The 23074-nt window shown below is 35.1% G+C and overlaps 3 protein-coding genes and 2 long non-coding RNA genes across 6 annotated transcripts; 1 reads left to right on the forward strand and 4 right to left on the reverse strand.

The window, feature by feature from the left end:
* Window positions 1–434: 434 nt before the first annotated feature.
* LOC104785801 (uncharacterized) lies at window positions 435–1973 on the forward strand. Its single transcript, XM_010511088.2, has one exon. The coding sequence runs from the start codon at window positions 712–714 to the stop codon at window positions 1807–1809; it is 1098 nt and encodes a 365-aa protein (XP_010509390.1). The 5' UTR covers window positions 435–711; the 3' UTR covers window positions 1810–1973.
* A 3823-nt stretch (window positions 1974–5796) lies between these two features.
* LOC104785810 (serine/threonine-protein kinase UCNL) lies at window positions 5797–7326 on the reverse strand. Its single transcript, XM_010511098.3, is given in 2 exon segments — window positions 5797–6843; window positions 6846–7326. Coding segments are annotated over 2 exon segments (1266 nt in total). The 5' UTR covers window positions 7249–7326; the 3' UTR covers window positions 5797–5980.
* Window positions 7327–10734: 3408 nt separating this feature from the next.
* LOC104785821 (uncharacterized) lies at window positions 10735–12357 on the reverse strand. The gene is made up of 4 exons (XR_767417.3): window positions 11850–12357; window positions 11525–11759; window positions 11204–11407; window positions 10735–11098 (listed from the first exon to the last, which is right to left on the reverse strand). It is a non-coding gene; the product is annotated as an uncharacterized LOC104785821 (long non-coding RNA).
* Window positions 12358–14795: 2438 nt separating this feature from the next.
* On the reverse strand, window positions 14796–15872 carry LOC147949692 (uncharacterized). The gene has a single exon (XM_087510062.1). It carries the CDS (start codon window positions 15870–15872, stop codon window positions 14796–14798), a length of 1077 nt encoding a protein of 358 aa, XP_087366188.1.
* Window positions 15873–18715: 2843 nt separating this feature from the next.
* On the reverse strand, window positions 18716–20579 carry LOC104785833 (uncharacterized). Of its 2 annotated transcripts, XR_015560193.1 has the most exons (5): window positions 20307–20579; window positions 19780–19923; window positions 19539–19695; window positions 19306–19447; window positions 18716–19147 (listed from the first exon to the last, which is right to left on the reverse strand). It is a non-coding gene; the product is annotated as an uncharacterized LOC104785833 (long non-coding RNA). The 2 variants fall into 2 exon arrangements; XR_015560195.1 differs by lacking the exons at window positions 19306–19447; window positions 19539–19695.
* Window positions 20580–23074: the final 2495 nt, after the last annotated feature.

Genomic DNA, 23074 nt, shown 5'->3' on the forward strand with positions numbered 1-23074 from the left:
TAGTATTAAGCCAAAAAAAAAAAAAAGAAGCTTATCCAACCCGGCAAGTCGCATCGGAAAATCTAATCGTAGCTTCAATAATTTGCATGGGAACTCTCCCCCACTTCCAGTTCCTGTCTCCATCTTAATTTGTCTGTGCAAAGCTTTTTCCTACTACTATTAACATCTAACCAATGTGCTCAAAACTTATAAACCATGTGTGTGTTTCTTCATATTTGTGGCCATATTATTGCTACAACCTGTATTACAATCCCATGTTATTCAATTAAACAAACCCACATGTTATAAAGTTACACCATTTTTTTATCTTTACGTTCTCGTCTTTTTCTAAAATAAAAAAAATCAAGATCTTACATGAATTGACATCTGTTGTTGACTAATTTGATGTAGAAATCGTGATTAATCAAAGATTACACGAACACAACCTTCATTATTGTATTGATGGCAAAAAAAAAAAAAAACCTTCATTATTGTACGAGGCCAAAATGTCTAATCATACCCATAACGAATTATTATTTCCTTAATAATTTTATGTAAACCAAAAAAAAAAAAAAAAAGCCAAGTATTGTCCTTTTCTTATTAATATATTTTCTTTAAAATTTCCCTCTTTCTATTTATATCCCATTAACGTTTATCTTCTTCCCTCACCCTCCCCCATCATCAAAGTCCCCAATTCCCAACACCGTCGTTAAAAAAAAAGAAAAAAAAAAAATGAAACTCAACGTCGTCGTTTCACTTCTCCTCCTTCTAATCTCAACGGCCACATGTTGTCCGCCGTCAGACCGCCGTGCACTCCTAGCTTTCAAGTCAGCTCTTCACGAGCCATACCTCGGCATTTTCAACTCATGGACAGGCCAAGACTGTTGCCACAACTGGTACGGTGTTAGCTGCGACTCCCTGACTCACCGAGTCGCCGACATAAACCTCCGCGGCGAGTCGGAAGATCCAATCTTCGAACGAGCTCACCGGACCGGTTACATGACCGGACACATCTCCGCCTCCATATGCGAACTCACACGTCTCTCCGCCATCACAATCGCCGACTGGAAAGGTATCTCCGGCGAAATCCCAAAATGCATCACTCGTCTCCCTTTCCTCCGTACGCTCGACTTAATCGGAAACCAAATCTCCGGCGGGTTACCGTACGACATCGGGAGGTTAAACCGGTTAGCTGTTTTAAACGTAGCCGATAACCGAATCACCGGTCCGATTCCGAAATCGTTAACCAATCTCGCCAGCTTAATGCATTTAGATCTACGTAACAACTTGATCTCCGGCGTAATCCCGTCGGACATCGGAAGAATGAAAATGCTCAGCCGTGCTTTGTTATCCGGTAACCGAATAACCGGTCGGATACCGGAATCGTTAACCAACATTTACCGGTTAGCTGACGTGGATCTTTCCGGTAACCAGCTCTACGGTACAATCCCACCGTCTCTAGGACGCATGTCGGTTCTAGCAACGCTTAACCTCGACGGAAACAAAATCTCCGGGGAGATACCTCAGACTCTGATGACGTCGTCGGTGATGAACCTGAACTTGAGCCGGAACTTGCTACAAGGGAAGATACCTGAAGGGTTTGGACCAAGGTCTTACTTCACAGTTCTTGATTTGTCGTATAATAATCTCAAAGGACCGATACCGAGATCTATCTCTGGTGCGTCCTTCATTGGTCATTTGGATCTTAGCCATAACCATCTCTGTGGGAGGATTCCGATGGGTTCGCCGTTTGATCATCTTGAAGCGGCGTCGTTTATGTTTAACGACTGTCTTTGTGGTAAACCCTTGAGGGCTTGTTTGAAAAATTGATTTTTATATATGTAATTTGAGTTTTTTTGTTTTAATATTAATTAGAGACATTATTATTATATTTATGGTTATGCATTTTAAAACAAGAAAGATTATAAATGTGTGCTACATTTTAGTTGAATTGTGGGATGACCAACATTATATATAAACTCCATTTTCAATCACACGGTTCATATCATTTTCAAATGTAACTTTTTTTTTCTTTTGGCATATTGTTATCAGATCTAACCATAATATAACATATACGAATATATTGATCATAAACTCTTCTAGTAGCATGACGACGATAACTACTCTTGCATCACAACACGTTTGAACGTATTACATGTTGAACAAAAGAAAACACTTTTTAGAATTAAACTCGCATTCAATTTGAAAACGTTAAAACCTTTGATAAAATACAATTTCCACGATTATTAAAAAGTAAATTAGTCAATTAGGTTTACGACAAGAGTCAATATATTGGGAATATCAGAATATGGATATACATAGAAATACCATACGATACGGATACGTTCGTATTTATTGTAGTCTGGAGTAAGTTTTTTTTTTCTTTTTTTCTTTATTCCTTACATATTTTATACTACAAGTGCATAGTATTTGAATAAAACAATAGACTAGGAATGCATTTAGTTGGGTTTGTTTTTACTTTTTAGAACATTTATTCTAGAGCTAAATACATATAAATTGGTGAAAATTTTAATGTGGAAAAATTCAAATCACATGAAGAAGAATAACGAAAGAATTGAATGAAAACATTAAAAGAAGGCGTTGTGGGGATAATAAAAGCATAATTAAAAAAGTGGGTAATTAAATGTGGCAGAGGCAGTGCATGTGAGACTCTCTGTAAGCATATTGCGGTGAGTGTCAACCTCAGGACCTGTCGCTGCCTTCACTACATGGGTCTACTCTTTTAAGTCACTACATTCATTGCTTTTGTCTTGATATTTTATTTTTTTCAATATACTATTATTACTTACTTATTTAGAAAATTATAGATTTTGATGGGCTCATTAAGCTCTAGAGTCCAAAAATAATTGGGCCTACGTTGGTCCCCTATTTGATTGTGATTTTATTTATGGCTTAGTAAGTGTCAAACACAAATCTTGTTTCCCACTTTCTGGTATGCTAAAGTTGAGGTTATTATTAGATGAGATTCAAACAAAACCATTTGTATAACTATATACATGTATGATGTATCTTATGTATTTCCTAATACAAGAAACCAACACATAAAATTTAACTGTTGACAAGACTAGGAAAAGAAGAAAGTTGTACAAGTTCTTTAACTTTCACTGCCTTTGGTTGATTATGGAATGAGGTTGGCCGAACACAACACGTGATCACCTTCGTAATGTCTAAACCTTCTTTTGTCTTTTTTTACTTGATTAGTTTGTTCCAATATTAATTATCTTGATGGGTTTTAGCATATAAAATACAGATTGTCAGTTTTCAGAAATGCCAACCTATAATTATAGGCTTTGTCCCCTTTCGTTTTTTTCATCTTTTTATTCCTCTTTTTTGTATTTGCCTTTTTGATCAGTGCCACTCAGTACATACTTTTTTCAGTACTTGTAAAAAACTTAGCATAAAATTTGTGTTTAAATGGAATATAATATATCCCCTAATATTAACAGAAACATCACAAAGAACCTAAACACATAATAGTAAACAAGAAAGCAAAGCCATCGAATGAGTGATTGACTCATTGTACAAATTAAGACTATCTTAATAACTCAATAGATAAATCACTTAGCAGCATTCAAAAAGTTTTAAGTTTGAAGGAATTAAATTTAGGTGATTAATGCTCAGAAGAAACAAAATGAAAATACATATAAAATAGATAAAGAAAATTAAATTAGAGAACTAAGATTTTGTAAAAATTGTGGAAAATAATAATTGGCAATAATTTAGGAAACACATTTTTATTTCCATTTTTAACCAGTTTTTTTTTTTCCAATTTTCCTTAATAAATATATAGTATTATTTAGTTTAAGTTATTTAATCTAGATTTATTATTATTTTGTTTTTTAATATTTTAAATTATAGAAAACTGCTATTTGATTATATAAAATCTAATCATCTCTTTCTTTTTATGAGAGAATAATAGTAATCCGAGTCGAATGCAATAGAGAAGTTGAAACTTTTAGTTTTGGGAATTGGAGAGTTATTAAGGGAATTGATTCATTAAAATATACATTCAAACTGTTTTATTAACTATGTTCTTCAAATCAAGAGTAATCAGTTAGTCAAAACTAAAAAAACCATAAGAGAAATCAAACGATGTGAGTAGGAACATGGTTGTGCAGATTCGCTCTAGTGACACGGAGGTAATGAAGTACCGTGCAAAAACCATCACCGTGTTTTGGAGAAATAAAAATTCTGAGCATTAATTATGCCATTTTGCAAAGCATCGGCTTGTATTTGTATTTGTGCTATATAAACATATACAAAAAACACTAATATAAAAAATATCGAATCTAAAATCATGTCTACCTAAAATATAGGTAATAATATAAAGTCATAATATCGAACTAATATCATATCTACCTAAAATTTAATATTTGACATTTTTATCCTTAATGACTATTATTAAAATTTATCTAAAAAATATATTTATAATGGCATATGATGTAAAAACTATATTTATAATGAAATGAAAACTAATTATTTTTACTTTTTAATGGTTATGCTAAAGATGTACTTCCCAGATATTAAAAATGTACTCTTCTTTCACATTTACATACAACTTTTTGGTAGAACATCTAAAAAAGGTTAGTTTTCATTTCCAAAGCCAAACCAAACATCTAACTTTTTAGCTTGTAGGTGTATTCTTAATATAGTTAGGCTTTGTTTTACCCGTGACTTTGCTTATTGCCCCATATCTCAATATATATGCATCTATTACTATTATAGTATTATGATATCATACCCATAGAAATAATTAAGCTAGTCTTGTATAAATTGTATAGATTGAACCACTCCTTCACATATCAACTTTTTCTCTTTGATAATCTTATGTGACACTATAAGGAACGATAGTAACTTTGATTTCTAAAGAAGAGACAGATTAATCATAACTTGTTAGAAAATATGTATCTGTCCTATACATAACACAATTAGAATCCACGTTTGAGTATTACGGATACATTTTTGACAAAGGATTGTTAGTATAATAATATCAGTAAATATTGTATTTATAAATTTAGTTTTGCGGCTAAGCAATTTCTTGCTACGCTTAAAAAACATAACACAGAATATTCGAATAAAAGATTCTCCATGGATATGTTGTGATCATGTTCGTAAGAGCGTTGGAGCATTTTGACGTGATGATATTGTGCTCGGATGACTAGATTTTTGTCAACAGAAACATTACTAATCAATAATAAAGTAATCGAAGATGTGGCATCAAAGGTGCCCAAACACTTTGATAAACATGTCTTAAGTGTGGTTGGGATTCACTTTACTTGCCGTCTTAGTTCAATATCTTTGATCTAATTAATCGCTAAAAAACCATTTACCGAATCACTAGAACTTTGATGATCCAATATTAACTAATGAAGCCAGAAGAACATATAATTAATTACTTTGAGTGCTATCAACGTATGTACTTCATGTGAACGAAGAAAAGATGTATACAAATGTGGGTTCTCAACTCTCAAGTGTAATTATGAGGTAACGTGTTTTATGGAAGGATTAAGACCGTGTAATTATGATTACACATTCTTCCCATCTCTTGTTCTTTACTTATTTTATTTATTTATTTTTGTTTCTACCACATTTTCAACACAACGTCGTGATAATTCGTCCCCAATCCAATATACCCACTAACTCCATCTTTTTTCCTTGACATTCTAAATAAACTTATGATTTCTTATCATTATCTTTTTAAAACAAACCCTGTTTTTTTTGTCTAAATCATGTTATTTAAAAATAAAAACATTTAGGATTGTGCAATCGAAATCTTCTAATACCAAATGATTATAGTTTTCAACAATTCTCACACCAGGAGAAATACATTTCCTTGTCCAGTTTCTTGGTCTAACAATGATTTGCATACAAATAATATGACAATCAGAAGAAAAAAAGAAACTGAAAATACCCAAAAATAACAAAAAAATTATATACAACTTTGTAGTTTGTACGTGTTAGATTCTCCCCCACACGTGGATCAGAAATCAATAAACGGATCGTTTTTACGACACACGTGCGACGGAGGAGCTGATGATGGCGTCGTCCTCAGCTTCTCAAAATGTTCCCTTATATCAAACCCACCTACCGTTAATTCTCCGTCATCTCTTAACGGGATAAACGGTGGTCGTGACACCTCCGTTAATAAATCCCACCTCACACCCGCGAAAAAAGCGTGCTCCTTTACCTCCGCCGCACCACGGTGGCTACCTAACCGCCTATCCGGATCCTTCACTAGCAACCGCCGTATCAGATCAGTTAGGTCGTTAGGTTTTCCCGCGAACTCGGGTTCCTTCATCAACACGTTACCAAAAGTCTCCTTCTTGCTCTTCCCTTTGAACGGAGTCTCTCCATACATCATCTCGTACGTCAAAACGCCAAGAGCCCACCAGTCGACGGCGAAGTCGTGACCGTCGCCGCGGATTACCTCCGGCGAGACGTACTCGTCGGTTCCGACAAAGGAATTAGAACGTTCGCCGGAGGAGAAACTCGTTTTCCGGCGATTGATCGGGTTAACCCGAGCGGATCTCGTTTTCTTCAACAACCGTGTTTTGTTTTTTCTCTCTGTCGCCGCCGGTGAGATCAACCGAGAAAAGCTCAGACTTTTTTTACGATCGATGCTTAATTCCGGGTCGGGTTGATAGAACTGGGGCCGGGTGGGCTTTTTGAGGCTCCGGGAAAGGTCGAAATCGGTTAAGGTGACGTGACCCGACTGCTGAATGAGAATGTTCTCAGGTTTCAAGTCTCTGTAAGCGATCCCCATGGTATGAAGATGCTCTAGCGCACAGACGATCTCAGCCACGTAGAATCTAATAACAGAGGAGCTGAAAACGCCGTCGTTTGACGGCGAAGAAGTACATTAAGATCGCCGCCGGAGCAATAAGGTACGGCCCAAGCGAAGTATTCTGGTGACTCAAAAGAAGCTAAGAGATGAGGGAGAAAAGGGTTTTGATTAGACTCAACGGAGAGACGACGGAGAACCTCGATTTCCCACCGTGCACGGCGGATAGAGGAAGCAGAGGACTTGTGTACGAGCTTGACGGCGAAGGGAGAAGATGAAGAAGAAGAAGAGGTTGAAACGACGTCGTTGTGTGCGAGGAAGACGGTTCCTGTTGCACCTTTACCAAGGATTTTGAGAGCTTTGGTTGAGTCAAGGTGGAGAATCTCCGGCGGTGATGATGGTGGGGACGATGGTGATGTTTCCATTGAGTGTGAGTGATGAGAGACGAGTGGGTCTGAATTTTGCATTGTGTCTCCTCTTACCTCTATTTATAATATTGTGCTCTTGTTATCGTTGTCTTCGAATTTGTCTCTTTTAGTTTTTTTTTTTCTTCTTTCCTTATGCGAAATAATTATTTAAAATAGCTAATTATTTTCCCCTTATTATGGCGATCAAATGTATGTCTAATAGAAAAAGGTTGCGGAAGATATATACACACGTAATATAATCTATCATTTTATTTTCTTTAATAGGATAATGACACCATGACTATATGGCATATAAACGTACCTACTATTATAAGATGATCTACTTTTTTGTTTACTGTATTATTGATTTTTAATATAAATTAGTGAAAGTTTGATATGAACTATTTAAAATGCCGTTTAGAATCAAATTTATTCGGAGACTCGAAAAAGAACCGTCCAAGATTGTAAGCTAAAATATTCTCTTAGTTCGAGATCTTAATTATGATCAAGGACATCAAAATCCCACTGCTATATATATGTTCAAGGACGTGTTCATGAACAGTGACGATGGACCGGTCGAATTCTTCTTCAAACACAAAAGACCATATATATATGATGCTAGTTCTTGAAAGAGGTATATGGCTGTTAAGGAATGTATGATCACTGTTAAATGGACCATACGATCGAGCTCATCCAAGGTGATTATGTAGTCGAATGACTACATACCATGATAGAAGAAGAACAAATGAAAATATTTATTGATTTTTAACACAACGTTATTCAGAACTGCGGAACGTCAATATCAAAACACTTGGAACAACTTTTTAGTTATTCGTTTGAACTATCATCATTCTATAATGCGAGCAAAGAATGCTGGATATTTCTCTTATAGATACAGCTCGTGTCATGAGTTGTATAATTAATAGTTTTATAAAAATTTCTATTAATGCAATGTCCAGGTTGTCGAAAATAAGACAAAAAAAAAGCTATATGTTAGTTTATAATATACTTATTTGTATAATGATAATATACATCTCCTTTTGCTTTTCTTTTTCTTTGTTCCTCCTTCACGACAAAGAAAAATACTTATAAATTTGAAGGAAAATAATGAAGGGAGTAGAAATAATAGAACACGTGCGGTAAGATAATGCAGTAGAGAGCCAATGTGTCGACAGGCCAAACTGGAGCCTCGAACCACCACATTTAAATCTAAAGCTAAATTCTTTGTTTAGTGCTAACCCTTGGCACGCCCGTACAATTATTAAACCTACTTTTCATTAGTCCAAATTACTTATTTCTTATCTATACGTCGTATACTAAGGAATGCCTAACTAAACTCACCTTCGAAGTAGCGACGTATAGTTCTTTTTATGATACATTATTGTGTATATTATTGTGTATATACAATTACATGGTGGATATAACATTGACCTGTACATGATATATATATATATATATATATATGTATAGTATATATACGTTGGAATAATTGTGTTCTTGTTTTTTAATTATTCAAACTTAGCTTGCATGCATGTAAATATTAACACAAATAATATATTTTATGTGACGTTTTTGACTTTGAAGTAACATAAAGAAGACATAATAACTATTTTTCTACTCATTTTAAACTTGAATCTCAATTTTGTCTATTTTCATTGATTTAATTAAACTCTATTACTTTTTTTTGAATCTAATATTAAATTATATTCAAAAAAAAAATAAACGTTTTACAAAATTTGGATAGAGACTGTTTTCAAACCAGAGCAAAAGAAAATTTTACATATTAGTAGAATCTTGCTTCAAACCAGAGTTGGATGCTAGAACCACCATCCCTTGTGATAATGCTTAAACTATTGCGGATGTTCTTGTCAATGAATTTGACAATCTTCAAAACTGGAGATGGTGTCTCACCATGTCGCTGTTCATTCTGTTCTCGCCATAAGGAATGGATTGCATTCTGAAAAACATAGCCCACAGTTAATCTTCGTTGCTTGTCCAATGCAGTCCCAACTAGAAGTGACAACACTTCTTGCCAGTGATTCATGAACTTATCCGAAAGAAAACTCTTCATTAAAGCCTCCCAGACCTGCGATGAGTAGGGACATTGAAAGAATAGATGCTCTCTGTCTAGAAATCAAGAACAAAGTTTAACACAATCTCAAAGATCTCTCTTTTATTAATCTTTAGGAAAAAATAACTCAAAAACCTAAAGTTCTCTCTTCTCTCAATCTCAGTTAATAGGAAGTCACATCTTGACAACTCTATTTATAAGGAACTCTCAACACACTTTTCCTAAACACTCTAGGAATATAATTTCCTTATTTCTCATAACTTCCTAAACTCTTATTTCCAAATCTCTTTAAACTTAATTGTGCTTCAAGCTTATCTCAACATTCTCCTCCTTAAGCTTGAAACACATCTTCTCTAAGTCTTGAACTCCAATGAACTCCATCATCTCTTTGAACTTCATTTTTCCCAATGCCTTAGTAAGAATATCCGCCTTCTGTTCAGTCCCCGGTACATGCTCAACTTCAACTAGTTCATTCTCCACACATTCTCTAATGAAATGAAACCGTCTCTGAATGTGTTTGCTTCTACCATGAAAAACAGGATTTTTTGTGAGAGCTATTGCAGACTTATTATCAATACGAATAATAGCTTTCTCAGCTTCGACTCCTGTAATCTCACTAAGTAAATCTTGCAACCAAATCGCATGTTTGGTTGCTTCAGTTCCAGCCATAAACTCAGCTTCGCACGATGACATAGCCACTACATCCTGTTTTTGTGAGCACCAAGAAATAGGACTATCTCCTAGATAAAAGATATGACATGTAGTACTTCTACCATCATCTGGATCAATGCTAAGACTGTTGTCACTGTATCCGACTAGCCTTGGTATTTTCGAGCTTCTTTCAAAGGTTAAACCAAGAGATGTTGTACCTTTGAGATACCTCAAGCATTGTCTCAACACAGCACCGTGTGACACTCGTGGACTATGCATGTATCTGCTCAAAACCCCTACACAATAAGAGAGGTCAGGTCTAGTGTGAATTAAGTACCTAAGACATCCGATTTTTTTTCTGAAATATGTGGCATCGATCTCCTTCTCATCCTCGGCTCTTGACAGCGTGAGTCCAAACTCCATTGGTATGTACTTAGGGTTGCAATCCACCATTCTTGTTTCTTCCAATATTTTTTTAGCATACCTCATTTGACTAAGAACAATTCCATTCTCATGTTGGATAACCTCAATCCCAAGATAGTAAGAGTACCTCCATCAAAGAATCTTAAACAAAGTTGCTTAACACATATTTTCTTATTAATTTTGATAAAAGTTAGATTAAGAACTTCTTAAGAAGCTGTGAATTTTTATTGGTCCATTGAGAGTTGCTAAAAAGTTAGATTAAGAACTTTGTCTTATTCTTCTTCTCCCTAAACCTCAGGAAAGGATACAAAGTGAAACACAAATCAGTCAAACATGTTAAATTAAACTAAAACTCATACATAAAAACATAAAAACAAAACTGAAGCACTTAAATTCATTCATAACAAAGAAACATTAACCGATTGTGATTATATATGAAACCAAACAAGTTAAACTCATTACATAAACATAAACAGAAACAACATACAAGCAGACATACAAATTCAAACATAAGTGTTTAACTGTGACAACATCCAACAATGGAATGCATGAGTCAAGAATATAAATCTGCAATTCCCAGTCATTTCATATATATATGAGAATGTACCTCAGTTTGAACGGTTTTTTTTGCAAGCACAAGGGTAAGGAAGACATGGACCATAGCAGCGTACAAATGTTTTAGAGAATGGCCACTAATAATATGATGAGTCCAGCTATATATAGGCTTATCAGCAGCTTCTTCCACCTTGGCTAAGAGGTAAAATCCTGAAATTTCAGCCAATTGAATCTAGAATAAGAACCAGAGGTAAGAAAGCTATAACTGCAAAAGCAAACTGAAGATATATATCAACATAAACCCTTAGCACTAACCTGCAACCCAAAGCCAATATGTAGAATGTGTATACATTGGAGGTAATAGAATAAACATCAAGGGAATGGCAATGCAATGAACAAACTGTACTAAAGCATATGGTTTAAGGTCATCGAAAAACCTTCCGCTAACTTGGATTGTTTGCTTAGTATCTTCCCCAATGCCATGTATGGTCTCCCATCCTCCGGCCAGTAAGCTATGCACTTAAAACCCAACAACACAAGATTAGATTCAGTAGACGTCTACTCCCTACATTAACCTCTCAAAACTATACAAAGAGTCACTGAATTAACTAGAATTGCATGATAAAGCGATGTTACCTTCTCCAATATCTTCTCAGCGTCTTTGTATCTGAAATTCCTAGCCAGAACCTTTGCTCTGTACAAAGATAAGTCCAAATTCACCATAAGTGGCTTCTCCTGAGCCCTAGCAGCAGCAGCGGCTGAAGATGAAAACGACAAGATATCACACAGTAGCCCATGGTCAGGAATGTCAATCAAGCGATGTTCCTGATCTCATCCAAGTGCTTCAACTCAGGGGATAGCCACCACCATACTGAAACAATCTCAATAGATCAGAGAACTGACCATGATTATCTCATGTTAAAACATGAAATCAAAACCATTATAGAAGTACTACTCTCACCAGAAACTCAATCCCCACACAAGCAGTAGATTCATACGCATTTTTACAAAACTAATCAAGCTCTAATTATCAAAGAAACACGAGTTTGACCAATCATCATAGTAAAAATCCCTCTAAATAATTTCAACAGCTCTAATTAGCTAATCAACATCGAAATCCGTTCTAATAATCAAACGTAATCTCAGCAAATCAAAGAACAAAATTGTAAGGACTTGTGGTTCAGAACTCTGTTTCCGATCAACATGATTTAGAATCGTCTTGATGAACGATAAAGAGAGAGAGCGACACAAACGAGAGCACGCATATAAGATATAAAGCAGAACCGAAGATGATAGAAGAATTTCTCCGATGAGAGCAGAACCGAAGATGATATAAAGCAGTTTGCGATTCGATTTCTCCGAATTCTTCTTAAAGTAAGTAAACTGCTTTATATCTTATATGCGTGAAATCAGAGAAATCGAAGATGAGAGCAGAACCGAAGATGATAGAAGAAGAATTCGGAGAAATCGAATCGCAAACTGATAGAGAGAGCGACAAAAACGAGACAAATAAAAAAAAATCATTTTTCTCCTCAACCAATCAACTGTCGACACAACCTCGATCCTTAGTGATCCTTAAACATCTAACATAAGGATCGATCACTAGATAAATTTGCTTTTTTTTATTAATGTGATTTATTTTTTAACCTAAGCAACTCTTAAGATATAGCTAATAACTTTGATGGAGATACTCTAAGTCAGCAGACCAAGATCACTCATTTCAAATTTAGCAGTCATCTCCTCCTTAAATTTGTAAATGATTGACTTGTCTGAACCTGTGACAAATAGATCATCTACATAAACTGTAATCACCAAAGTGGAGTCTCGCTCTGTCTTCCGATACACAGTTGGCTCCTTCGAACATTTTTTAAACTGCAGCTCCTCAAGAATCTGGTTTAGTTTGTTGTTCCAAGCCCTTGGAGCTTGTCGCAAACCATAAAACGCCTTATTCAACTTATAAACCTTGTCTTCACATCCTTTGATTTCAAAACCCTCAGGTTGAGTGACATAAACCATCTCCTTGAGTTCTCCGTGGAGAAAAGCTGTTTTAACATCTAAATGATGTATCTCCCACCCATTTGTTGCTGCAATACTGATGAGAAGTCTTCTAGTTTCGATGCGTGCAACATGAGCAAAGACTTCCTCGAAATCGATTCCGTATTGTTGCACATATCCCTTAGCAATAAGTTGAGCTTTGTACTTGTTGATGCTGCCATCGGAGTTTCACTTCAGTTTGAATACCCATTTGAGTCCAATTGGCTTTATACCAAGAGGTAAGTCAACCAAGTCCCAAGTATTCATTTTCTCGATTGACTTAATCTCATCGTTGCAAGCATTGAGCCACTTCTCCGATCCTCTTGCTTCAAAGAAACTCCTTGGTTCATTGTTAAGACAAAGTAGAAGTGTTTCTCCTTCTTCTTTGGTAAGTAAGACATAGTCTCTGAGATAACTCGGTGTAGTACTCTGTCTTTGACTTCTTCTTAGCACTGGTTGATTTGTCTCTACTGTATGGACTCCTTCTCTGTTTTCAGCAGTCTCGAGTTCTGTTATTTTTGGTGTGTGACCATTGTTCTCAGTTTCGTCTCTCTCATTATCACCATCAGCCTTATCACAAATCTCCGGATTATTACTCACAACCTCTTACACCGATACCACGATTCCCAAACTCACCTAGAGAAATATTGAAACTTCCATTACCATCTTGCTCTGCATTGTTTTGTTTCCAGTTCCAACCTTTACTCTCATCAAAAATCACATTCCTACTCACAATAATTTTTCTTGTCTGTGGATCATAGAGTCTATATGCTTTAGAACCTGGTTCTATCCCCAGATGAACTAACATCCTCGATCGATCATCTAATTTTTTTTAGCAAGTGTTGATCAACTTTTGCGTAACTGATGCAGCCAAAGATTCGTAGATGATCAATGCAGGGTTTCTGTTTCTTATAAACTTCATATGGGGTCTTGTCTGTTAATGCTCTTGTAGCTATCCTGTTTAGCATATATGTGGAGTGTCTCACTGCTTCTCCCCACAGATAGTTTGGAACTCTCATATGCTTCTATATACTTCTTGTCATTTCCATCATTGTTCTGTTTCTTCGTTCTACAACACCATTATGCTATGGTGTATATGGACCAGTAAGAAGTCTCTGGATCCCAGCATTCTCGCAATACTCATTGAACTCTTGTGAGACAAACTCACCTCCTCTATCTGTTCTAAACGTCTTGATTCAAGTTCCTGATTCTATCTCGACACGGTTCCTAAAGGTTTTAAACTTTTCGAATGCAAAGCTCTTTTCTTTCATCAATGTGATCCACATGTAACGTGAGTGGTCATCAATGAAAACAAAAATAAAACGATTTCCAGCAGCTGTACTCGGCGTTATAGGTCCACAAAGGTCTCCGTGGATCAGTTCTAGAGCCGATGATGCTCTATATGTAGTAGCTTGTGGAAACGTCTGTCTTGTTTGTTTTCCAAGGAGACAAGACCTGCAAATCTCTTTTTCGAATACTAAGTGTGGAAGTCCTTGGACAAGCTCTCTCTGCTTCATAGACTTGATGATTTCAAAATTTATATGTCCAAAATGAGCATGCCAATGGCTGGATTCACTAGCAGATAACAGGTTTAAGGAAGCATTGTCGTGACAGTCCATACGAATCTTGTAGAGTCTGTTTTGTGACCTTGGAGCTTTAGCAAGCAACTTCCCTTGAGCATCTCTCATTGTTAAGTATCCTCCCCTTAACCTAATATCACATCCTGCTTCAGTCACTTGGCCCAAGCTGATAATATTGCTTTTTAAATCAGGGATGTAGTAGACATCTGTCATCACACGCAACTCCCCATTCATATCAACAAGTGAGATTGATCCTTTTCCTTTTATGTCAACTCGGGAATCATCCCCAAACCTCATTTCCCTGTAACAGACTCATCCATCTTCTCAAAGTATCTTCTATCTCCAGTCATATGGTTACTGACTCCGTTGTCAAGGTACCAGATATTGTCTTCTCTCGTGTTGGTCTCGAACTTACTCGGAATGCATCGTTTTTCATTAAGAAAGTAGACTTCATGCATCATGAGTTCATCAGCCTCATGTGTATTAGCAGTGTCTAGAACTTGAGCTTCTTGGAGCTTTAATAAACGGTCAGGACAATCAAAAGCAAAGTGACCTTGTTTGTCGCATCTGAAACAGGTGATGCGAGAAGCATCTCTTTGTCCATAACCGCGTCCTCTCCCTCGTCCTCGATAGAAACGACCTCCTCGACCTCTGTTTTGATAGTCGGTTGTGTAAACTCGATTATTATGTGTCTCCGTATTTGCATACTTATGTGTCTCCATATTCGCATACATTAGTTTGGATTGATCTTCTTGTGCTTCGACTGCATCAACGGAGATCCTTTCTTCGTATGCTTTAAATCGCCCTATAATATCTCCAAACGTGGTGGTGTTTAGATTTAACACTTGTTCTAAGGAAGCCACTATGTGTATGAATTTATTGTGAGGAAGGCAGTTAAGAAATTTCTTAACCATCTTGGATTCTTCAATAGACACCCCGAGAGCTGCGGATTTTGAAGCTATCTCCGACATCTTGCCTACAAACTCATCTATTGTCTCTGTATCCTTCATCTGTAGTCGCTCAAAATCAGCCATAAGTGTTTGTAGTCGAGCTTCTTTCACACGTTCAGCTCCCACATGCCTTGACTTGATGGCGTCCCATATGTTTTTAGCCGTATCTAGGTCTCCCATCTGCAGAACAAGAGCCTTGGGGATAGACTGAAAAAGAAGAGCCATAGCCATATAATTCTTGTCTTCATCAGCTGTTTCTGTTTCAGGTTCGATAGCCTCCCAGACCTTATGAAGCTTCAACGCAATCTTCATCTTCAACGCCCACACCGTGTAGTTTGTTGAATTGAGCATAGGACATTGGATGGACGTAGATCCGGCTCCTTCTTGTGGTTTGGAGGCAACAATCGCACCTTCTGACATCGCTCCCTAGGATATCGTAACGCTCTGATACCAAATTTAGAAATCAAGAACAGAGTTTAACACAATCTCAAAGAACTCTCTTTATTAATCTTTAGGAAAAAATAACTCAAAAACCTAAAGTTCTCTCTTCTCTCAATCTCAGTTAATAGGAAATCACATCTTGACAACTCTATTTATAAGGAACTCTCAACACACTTTTCCTAAACATTCTAGGAATATAATTTCCTTATTTCTCATAACTTCCTAAACTCTTATTTCCAAATCTCTTTAAACTTACTTGTGCTTCAAGTTTATCTCAACACTCTGGATTCCATAGTTGACCTGCAAAAAATACAACCCGTGTTAACCGACTGGTTCCATCGTTGCATCCTCTCGCCAGTTGCAAGTCTGTTCTTTACGACGAGCCAAGTAATAAATGCAATTACGATACAAGATATACAAGATAGTAATCACCAAAAAAATATTTTTCTGAAAAATTACTTGTAATAATGGTGGATCTGATAACATAATGGCAATTACATGTAGTGGTTGATTGTAACAACTCAGAACTTGACAGAACTGATATATATGGTCCTACTACTACGTCCGATTTTTTTTATCGAACAGTAAAGATCTAAGACCATCTCCACTGACAAATTCTCTTACAGCCCGACACAGCTTGTTTTTATCCGTTGATGCCTAAATATAAAACAACAGTACCGAAATTCTTTAATTTGTTCTAGTAAGTTTATCGTTCTTTTCTTCTTTCTTTTTAGTGGTATTGTTCTAATTCACAAGGCCTTTGAGAGAAAATACATATTCACAATTAAGGAAAATACACGAACCTACGCCAGAATTCCACGTTTTGGTCGATGATGACGGAAATTAAGTTTTACCAAAAAAAAAAAACACATTGTTTTACTGTTAACTTTACGTCAAAAATATAACAACTGGAGTCTAGAGTAAATGAGATGTACAAATATATTTCATATTTGGAGTCATGTGTATATCACTTTATTATATTGATTGACATGATACGTAGATGTAAATCTGTGAAAGTTAAATTCCCCCGGCCCATTGTAATGTTTACTCATCGTTGAAATTATTCATGAAAATGTTCTGAGTTCTGACTAAGAAATTAGAGATATTTCAGAAGGAAGTGGGGTAAGTCACGTGGTATGCACAATCGAAAAAAGAAAATACAACAGTATACTTTTGTAATGGTTTCAGAAACGAGCGAGAGAAATTTCAGAAATGGAATTTTTAAAGAGAAAGAGTTAGAACTTTAGGGCACAGTGTGTATCTTCCACACGATTCTCTTTTGTTTTTTTTCTTAAGCTCCTATATATCCATTGCTTTGCTATGTGATAACATTAATATATTAATCTATAACGTAAACTATGTATAAACCTTTATTGTAAATAAAGTCATAAAATACGGGATATTGTGATGTCATGATTACAACTTATATATTTCTATATCCAATTGGTGAATATTTTCTACAAAAGAATTACGTATAATGTTTTTTTTTTCTACTTATATTGTCTGTGGATGTACCCTATCAGATACCAGATATTGCAGTCACGGCGATTTAAACACTGGAACAACTTGGTTTACAATTTGAAACCGAAACTTTCATAACCATTGATAAAAATATGACGCTTAGTTAGTCCTCCTATCTTTTTCCTATATCTACGAATAAAGTAATAATAGGAAAACGACAAAAACAGATAAACTAAAATGGTATTAACAAAAAGAACTACATGAATCACATTCTTCTTCTTCAGTCCATGTTGTCAAAGCTAGAAAATAATCATATTTCTATTTTATTATGTTTTGTTTGAATGGAATAGAAAGACATATTAGACTTATGATGACTCTTGTCGGCCATTATTTCTTGGCCAACGATTTTTTTCAGAAGATAACTTGAATCAAAAGTGTATTGCGCAAACGAATATATTATATTGTTCTTGGCACGATTAAAGGGAGACACAAAATCGAGTAAACCATGCATTAAGGTTGCAATTGAAAAGTAAAGGCTATATATATGTATATATGATCCACCTGCCACGTATGTTTACGCTTATAAGATTTTCCACTAGAAGTTGGACACACGTATATTTGCTTTTCATTTCAGCTGTCCAACTTCCTAAGTTTTTCCACTAGTACTATATGAAAATATTTGTACGAAAAAAATATACGATTTAGTCACTGAATGCGTAGCTCTATAGTTCTTTTTATTATTCATGTAATCACTTTCTAATATTTCTTTTGTTTTAATCAATTTCGTAGGTCTTCCACTACTAATATATGAAATATTTAATATGAAAATGATATGCGATATATTCTTCCATCACTAAATGCGTGACTCTGTAGTTTTGGGGCTGAAAAGGTTTTAACCCCTCCACTACTTGTATAGACCACTTTCTCCCACGGTCGCCTCTTCGTAGTAGATATGTACACGTACAAATAAATAAAAGTGAGATATCTTTGATTTTATTTTTCTTCAATCTGTATCAATTATCCTAAATATTTGGCTCTAATGATATCTTTTATGTTTGTGTAGTAATCATAAATATTGTCAAAAAAAACAAAAATCACAAAAGACATATGCCCATGACTTATGTATTCTTCCTTCCGTGCCGTGCCTAATGAATTTCTAATGGTTGTGAGCTTGATAATTGGGACATGATATGTATAATGTATTCCTAATTACTCAATATTTTAAAAAATCATATAATAAATAGTAAAATATTGTAGTATACCCCTAAGACCATCTCCACTAGATCAACTCATATAAGTTACTCATAATTAAACTAATAATATAATTAATATTAAACTAAACAAAGCAATTCACTAAGAACTTTAAACAAAACAACCTTCCACTAGAGAAACCCTATCAATGTTTCTTAAACTACAAAATCAAAAGAAAGAAAGAAGGAAAGAAGAAGAAAAAAGTTAAATGTTGTATAATGATCAAATAAGCTATTTTTTTTGGCAGAATCTGAATCAAAAACAAGCAAAACACATATATAGACTAGACACTGATAAAGAAAGAGATGCAGGAAAATAGGATTGAGAATGAATGAGAAAGAAGGTGTTGACTTGTTCGATGTGGTCTGACTTGCCTGAGATGTTGGTTTGATGTGGTCTGAATTGCCTGCCTTTTTCGAAACATCAATGGAGGCTTGGCGTCGACGATTGAGCTACTTCTCTCTACTAATAGACTTCAATAGTTCCTCGCAACACCATGATCACTAGTCATGTCAGAATTGGAACTAGTAGGAAGCTGATTACTGAAAAAGAAAGACAACCAATATTGTAAAAGTATTAAACAACAAGCTAAGAAGATGAGGATAGATAAAGATCAACTAGGCTCAAAGTGCGTAAGAGAGAGCATTTCTGTGATGAAGACGGCTAAGCATTTCAACTTCAGCCAAGAACTCTTGGCTACCTTGATGGTCATCTCGCTTCAATACTTTAACTGCTACTTTAGTTCCATCATCGAAAGTTATTAGTAGCTTTCACTATTTCTCTTGCTGTGAACGTTTTTGCAGAGAGAGAGTAAACAGAGCAATTGCCACCGGATTTTTCTTCTTGATTATGCAGAGACAAAACAGTTAGCCACCAGCAATAAACCAGAGCTTATCTCTCCCAATGAATCAACGCATCAACAAAAACAATCACATTGCAGAGATTATCATCGCTTCCAGATAAAATCACATTTCGTTGATCAGGGGATAGAGAAGTATCAACAACAGTCAAACGCAATCCCCATCATGCAGTAAGTAAACCGTTGCCATTCTCTTTGGATAGAACTTGGATTGGCTTCACCATTGCCACTCTTAAAAGGAGCCTCACTCACATTAGCTAAAACACAGAAGAAGATATCAATGTTAGCTAAGTTCTTAAAAGGAGCCTTACTCACCTGTTATCTGCTTTACTTCTTTATCAAAAAACGACTGAATGTATATGAGGTCGCTTCCATGGCCAAGATGGTTCTCCTAATGGGAGCGTCACTAGATGAAGTAGGAGACTTGACCGCCACAATGGATGTCAAACTCATCCTCCACTACACATCAAACCAAACACAACATCATGTGTTAAAGCTCATATATAATTTTGCACTGATGAATCTTATATTGAGATAATCTCGAAGTGTATAAATTCAAAGGAACATCATAATAGGAACATCAGAATCTGACACAACATAATAGACGTGCATAGTTCAACAAGTATATAGGAACATCAATCAGCATGATCATTTTAAACACTACTGGTAGGAGTTGAATTCTCCCAAAACCATTCGTAAGTTATAATTATCAGTAACTAATAACACTTAAAATCCTATTCACTCGTTCATAGACAGAATCAGAACCTTGATTGAACCAAAACAAGAGAGGAAAATAAAGATTCCTCTAAATCGAACTAGGATATCAGAGATAAGAAACGAACCTTGTGTGCCCAATTCGCTAGCCGATGGACCTCGCCGTCCGCTTAGGCCAGTTGGCCGTGAAGACCAAATCATCAAATGTTAGGGTTTAGCGATTGGAAGCCGATCCGACAACAGCGGTATCAAACATCAAGAACCCTAACATTTAAGCTGGCCAAATTGAGTTTAAGAAATCGATTGATTTTTCCGGATTAGAGGTGAATCGTGAAACCATCGCCGTTATCATCGAGAGAGAAGGGAGAGAGAAGGAAGGAAGAAGGAAGGAAGAAAACGGTAAAAAAAAAAAAAAAAGTTTTTTGTATTTACCTGACAACCAATCAAAATCTAACACGTACCGTTAAGGAACGGTTGCTCCAGCTCCCTCCGGAAGAAGCGATTCTCGAATTATTGAGCTATATTGTGGGTTTTTTTAATTTTTTTTTTACCATAAATAGAATAGTAACCCATAGAGCACTCCCCACTCGAGATGCTCTAAGTTGATCAAAGATAAACCTAAATTTGCTTATATAATAGGTTTCACTCAACTTCAAGTAAGATCAAACTGAAAAGATGTTCAATTTTAGTTGTTGTTGAAAAAGACGCTCAGTTTTTGCTTTTGCTTTAATCCACCATAGTAAAAGGCTAAAAGCGATGTATGGTGATGAACCTGAACATGAGATTTCATGAAAAAAAAAAAAAAAAAAAAAAAAACTCTTGTCTTTTGACCAAATTCTTTGTTTCTCCAGGGATCTTTGCTTTTTTATGACCAATCAAAGCTTGGAACTTAATGAGTTTCACTAATATGACAATGTGTGTCAACAATCTAGAGTCAAGGGTTAATTCCATTTTGCCGTACTTTAAATTAGAACCGACAATACTTTGCTTTACGGGGTTGAAATGAAAATAGGGTTTAAACAATTTTTTGTATAGTAGCATCGAAACTTATGTTACGAGATTTTAATCTTCTAAGAACTGTACTGCGAGCATATTGAACCAAATGTGGTTAATTGAATACACTCTAAACTAGATAATCTAACTCACATCATACTGAAAAACAATTAAACAAAAAAATTACTTAACCCTTTTGGTTCTAGAGTATTTTTAGGGTCCTTCACAAATTCCCTACACATCTTGCTCTCTAGTTTTCATAATTGTGTTTTAAATGTTTGTATATACTGTATACTCGTGTATTTCATATCAAGTTTAATAAAGTAAGTTTTAATCATCTCACTTGTCTATATTTTGAGTTATTCGAGTATATTTAAAGTCTTTCAACTATAATTATACAACAAGGTTATATAACTATATTTTATCCGTATATTTTATCCATTAGAAATTTACTTAACAAGTCAAATCCATTAAGGTATGTTTTAGAAGGTTGAATTATTAACTTTTGGTAAAAAAAAACTGATTACAGTTGTGATCTTATGAAGTCGAACACCAAACAACAATTGTATCAAAGCGACGGGGACAATCGTAAACAAAATACAGACAAAATACTAAACTTAAACTTATTTATTACAATGTGTGCTAAGAAGTTTTAAAGTGGGTTAAAAACATTTTTTTTCGGCCTAAACAAGATTAGCATTTAACATAGAGTGAGATCATCAATGGGCCGAATCAAATAAAGGATGAGGTTATAGATGGGCTCAACAGAAAAGGTTTAAGCAAAAGTGAATGCTCAATTCATTAAATCACATGCGTACCAGTTAGATTTAGCGCTTGGAACAACGGTCCCAACATGGCGTGTGAAGTAGTGCCTGATCCCATTCTAGTTTTTCCTAGAAAGTAAATTATAAAATTAAACACTCCTTGTAAATGTGCTCTATTTTATTCAAATCATATTATCATACTAGTAAATAAATTGCTTCAAGAGGGGGGAAAATTGGTTAAACTTATCAGTAAATACTTTTTTTTCCGATGTAGCATTATTATTAATTGGTAATTCATGTGTTTGATTATTTTATTTCTCGCGCCAATAAGTTTCTTTAACAAATGCAGTTCTATTAATCAATACAAGCCATGTATTTTAATGATTTTTCTAATAACGAACTCTTAAGATAAAGAGAGATAGTAATAGTAAGCAATCCCTAGTTTTATCGGATTTTATCTAGAGAATGAATTCTTCAAGTCGTCTTTTTATATTATCGGACTATTGGTGTATATGAAGGTAGCGTAGACTCTGCGTACCTATTGATAAATAAATAGATGTGCTTTCTACGTCGATTCTAGCTATAGAAAATAACGTATTATTTAAGACAACAAAATCTTAATAATTTTTATATAGTACTAGATGTGATTCTTTAATTACCCCAAAAAAGAAATATCTTTCATGTGATTCCTTGGTTATCTACATTCACTGATATCTATACCCTTCCTTGTCTTACTTGATTTCCATAAAATAATACAACTATGGTAATTAATTAGTGGCTACAGAAATGAAATAACATTGTTGTGTGTTTTATTCAAAGTCACGAACTACTTTATAAGCTTCAAAATAAAGATTATAATACACCTAGTCCATATTTTTTTTAGTAATTGGGTCTATAGATAGGATTTTTGCCGATCCAAGTTTTGTAATATAAGATCGAATGTAGATGACCGCTCCGTTTAAAAATTAATAGTATTATTACTTCAGTGTGTATATGACACTATTATTATATCATCGCCCTCCACCGATCTTATGCATAAAACTGTTGTTAACAAATGATACGTTGATGCAGTTATTTTAACCAATTTTTTTTTTAAAAGCACCAACCTTAGTGGTATTGGTAGTACACTAGTACTAAGT

This window comes from Camelina sativa, chromosome 1 (genome assembly GCF_030686135.1).
Source record: "Camelina sativa cultivar CO46 ecotype springtype chromosome 1, ASM3068613v1".
NCBI classification, from domain to species: Eukaryota; Viridiplantae; Streptophyta; class Magnoliopsida; order Brassicales; family Brassicaceae; genus Camelina; species Camelina sativa.

Coding starts and splice junctions, on each gene's coding strand:
- LOC104785801 (XM_010511088.2), top strand. CDS start 712: ATGAAACTCAACGTCGTCGTTTCACTTCTCCTCCTTCTAATCTCAACG.
- LOC147949692 (XM_087510062.1), bottom strand. CDS start 15,872: ATGTCAGAAGGTGCGATTGTTGCCTCCAAACCACAAGAAGGAGCCGGA.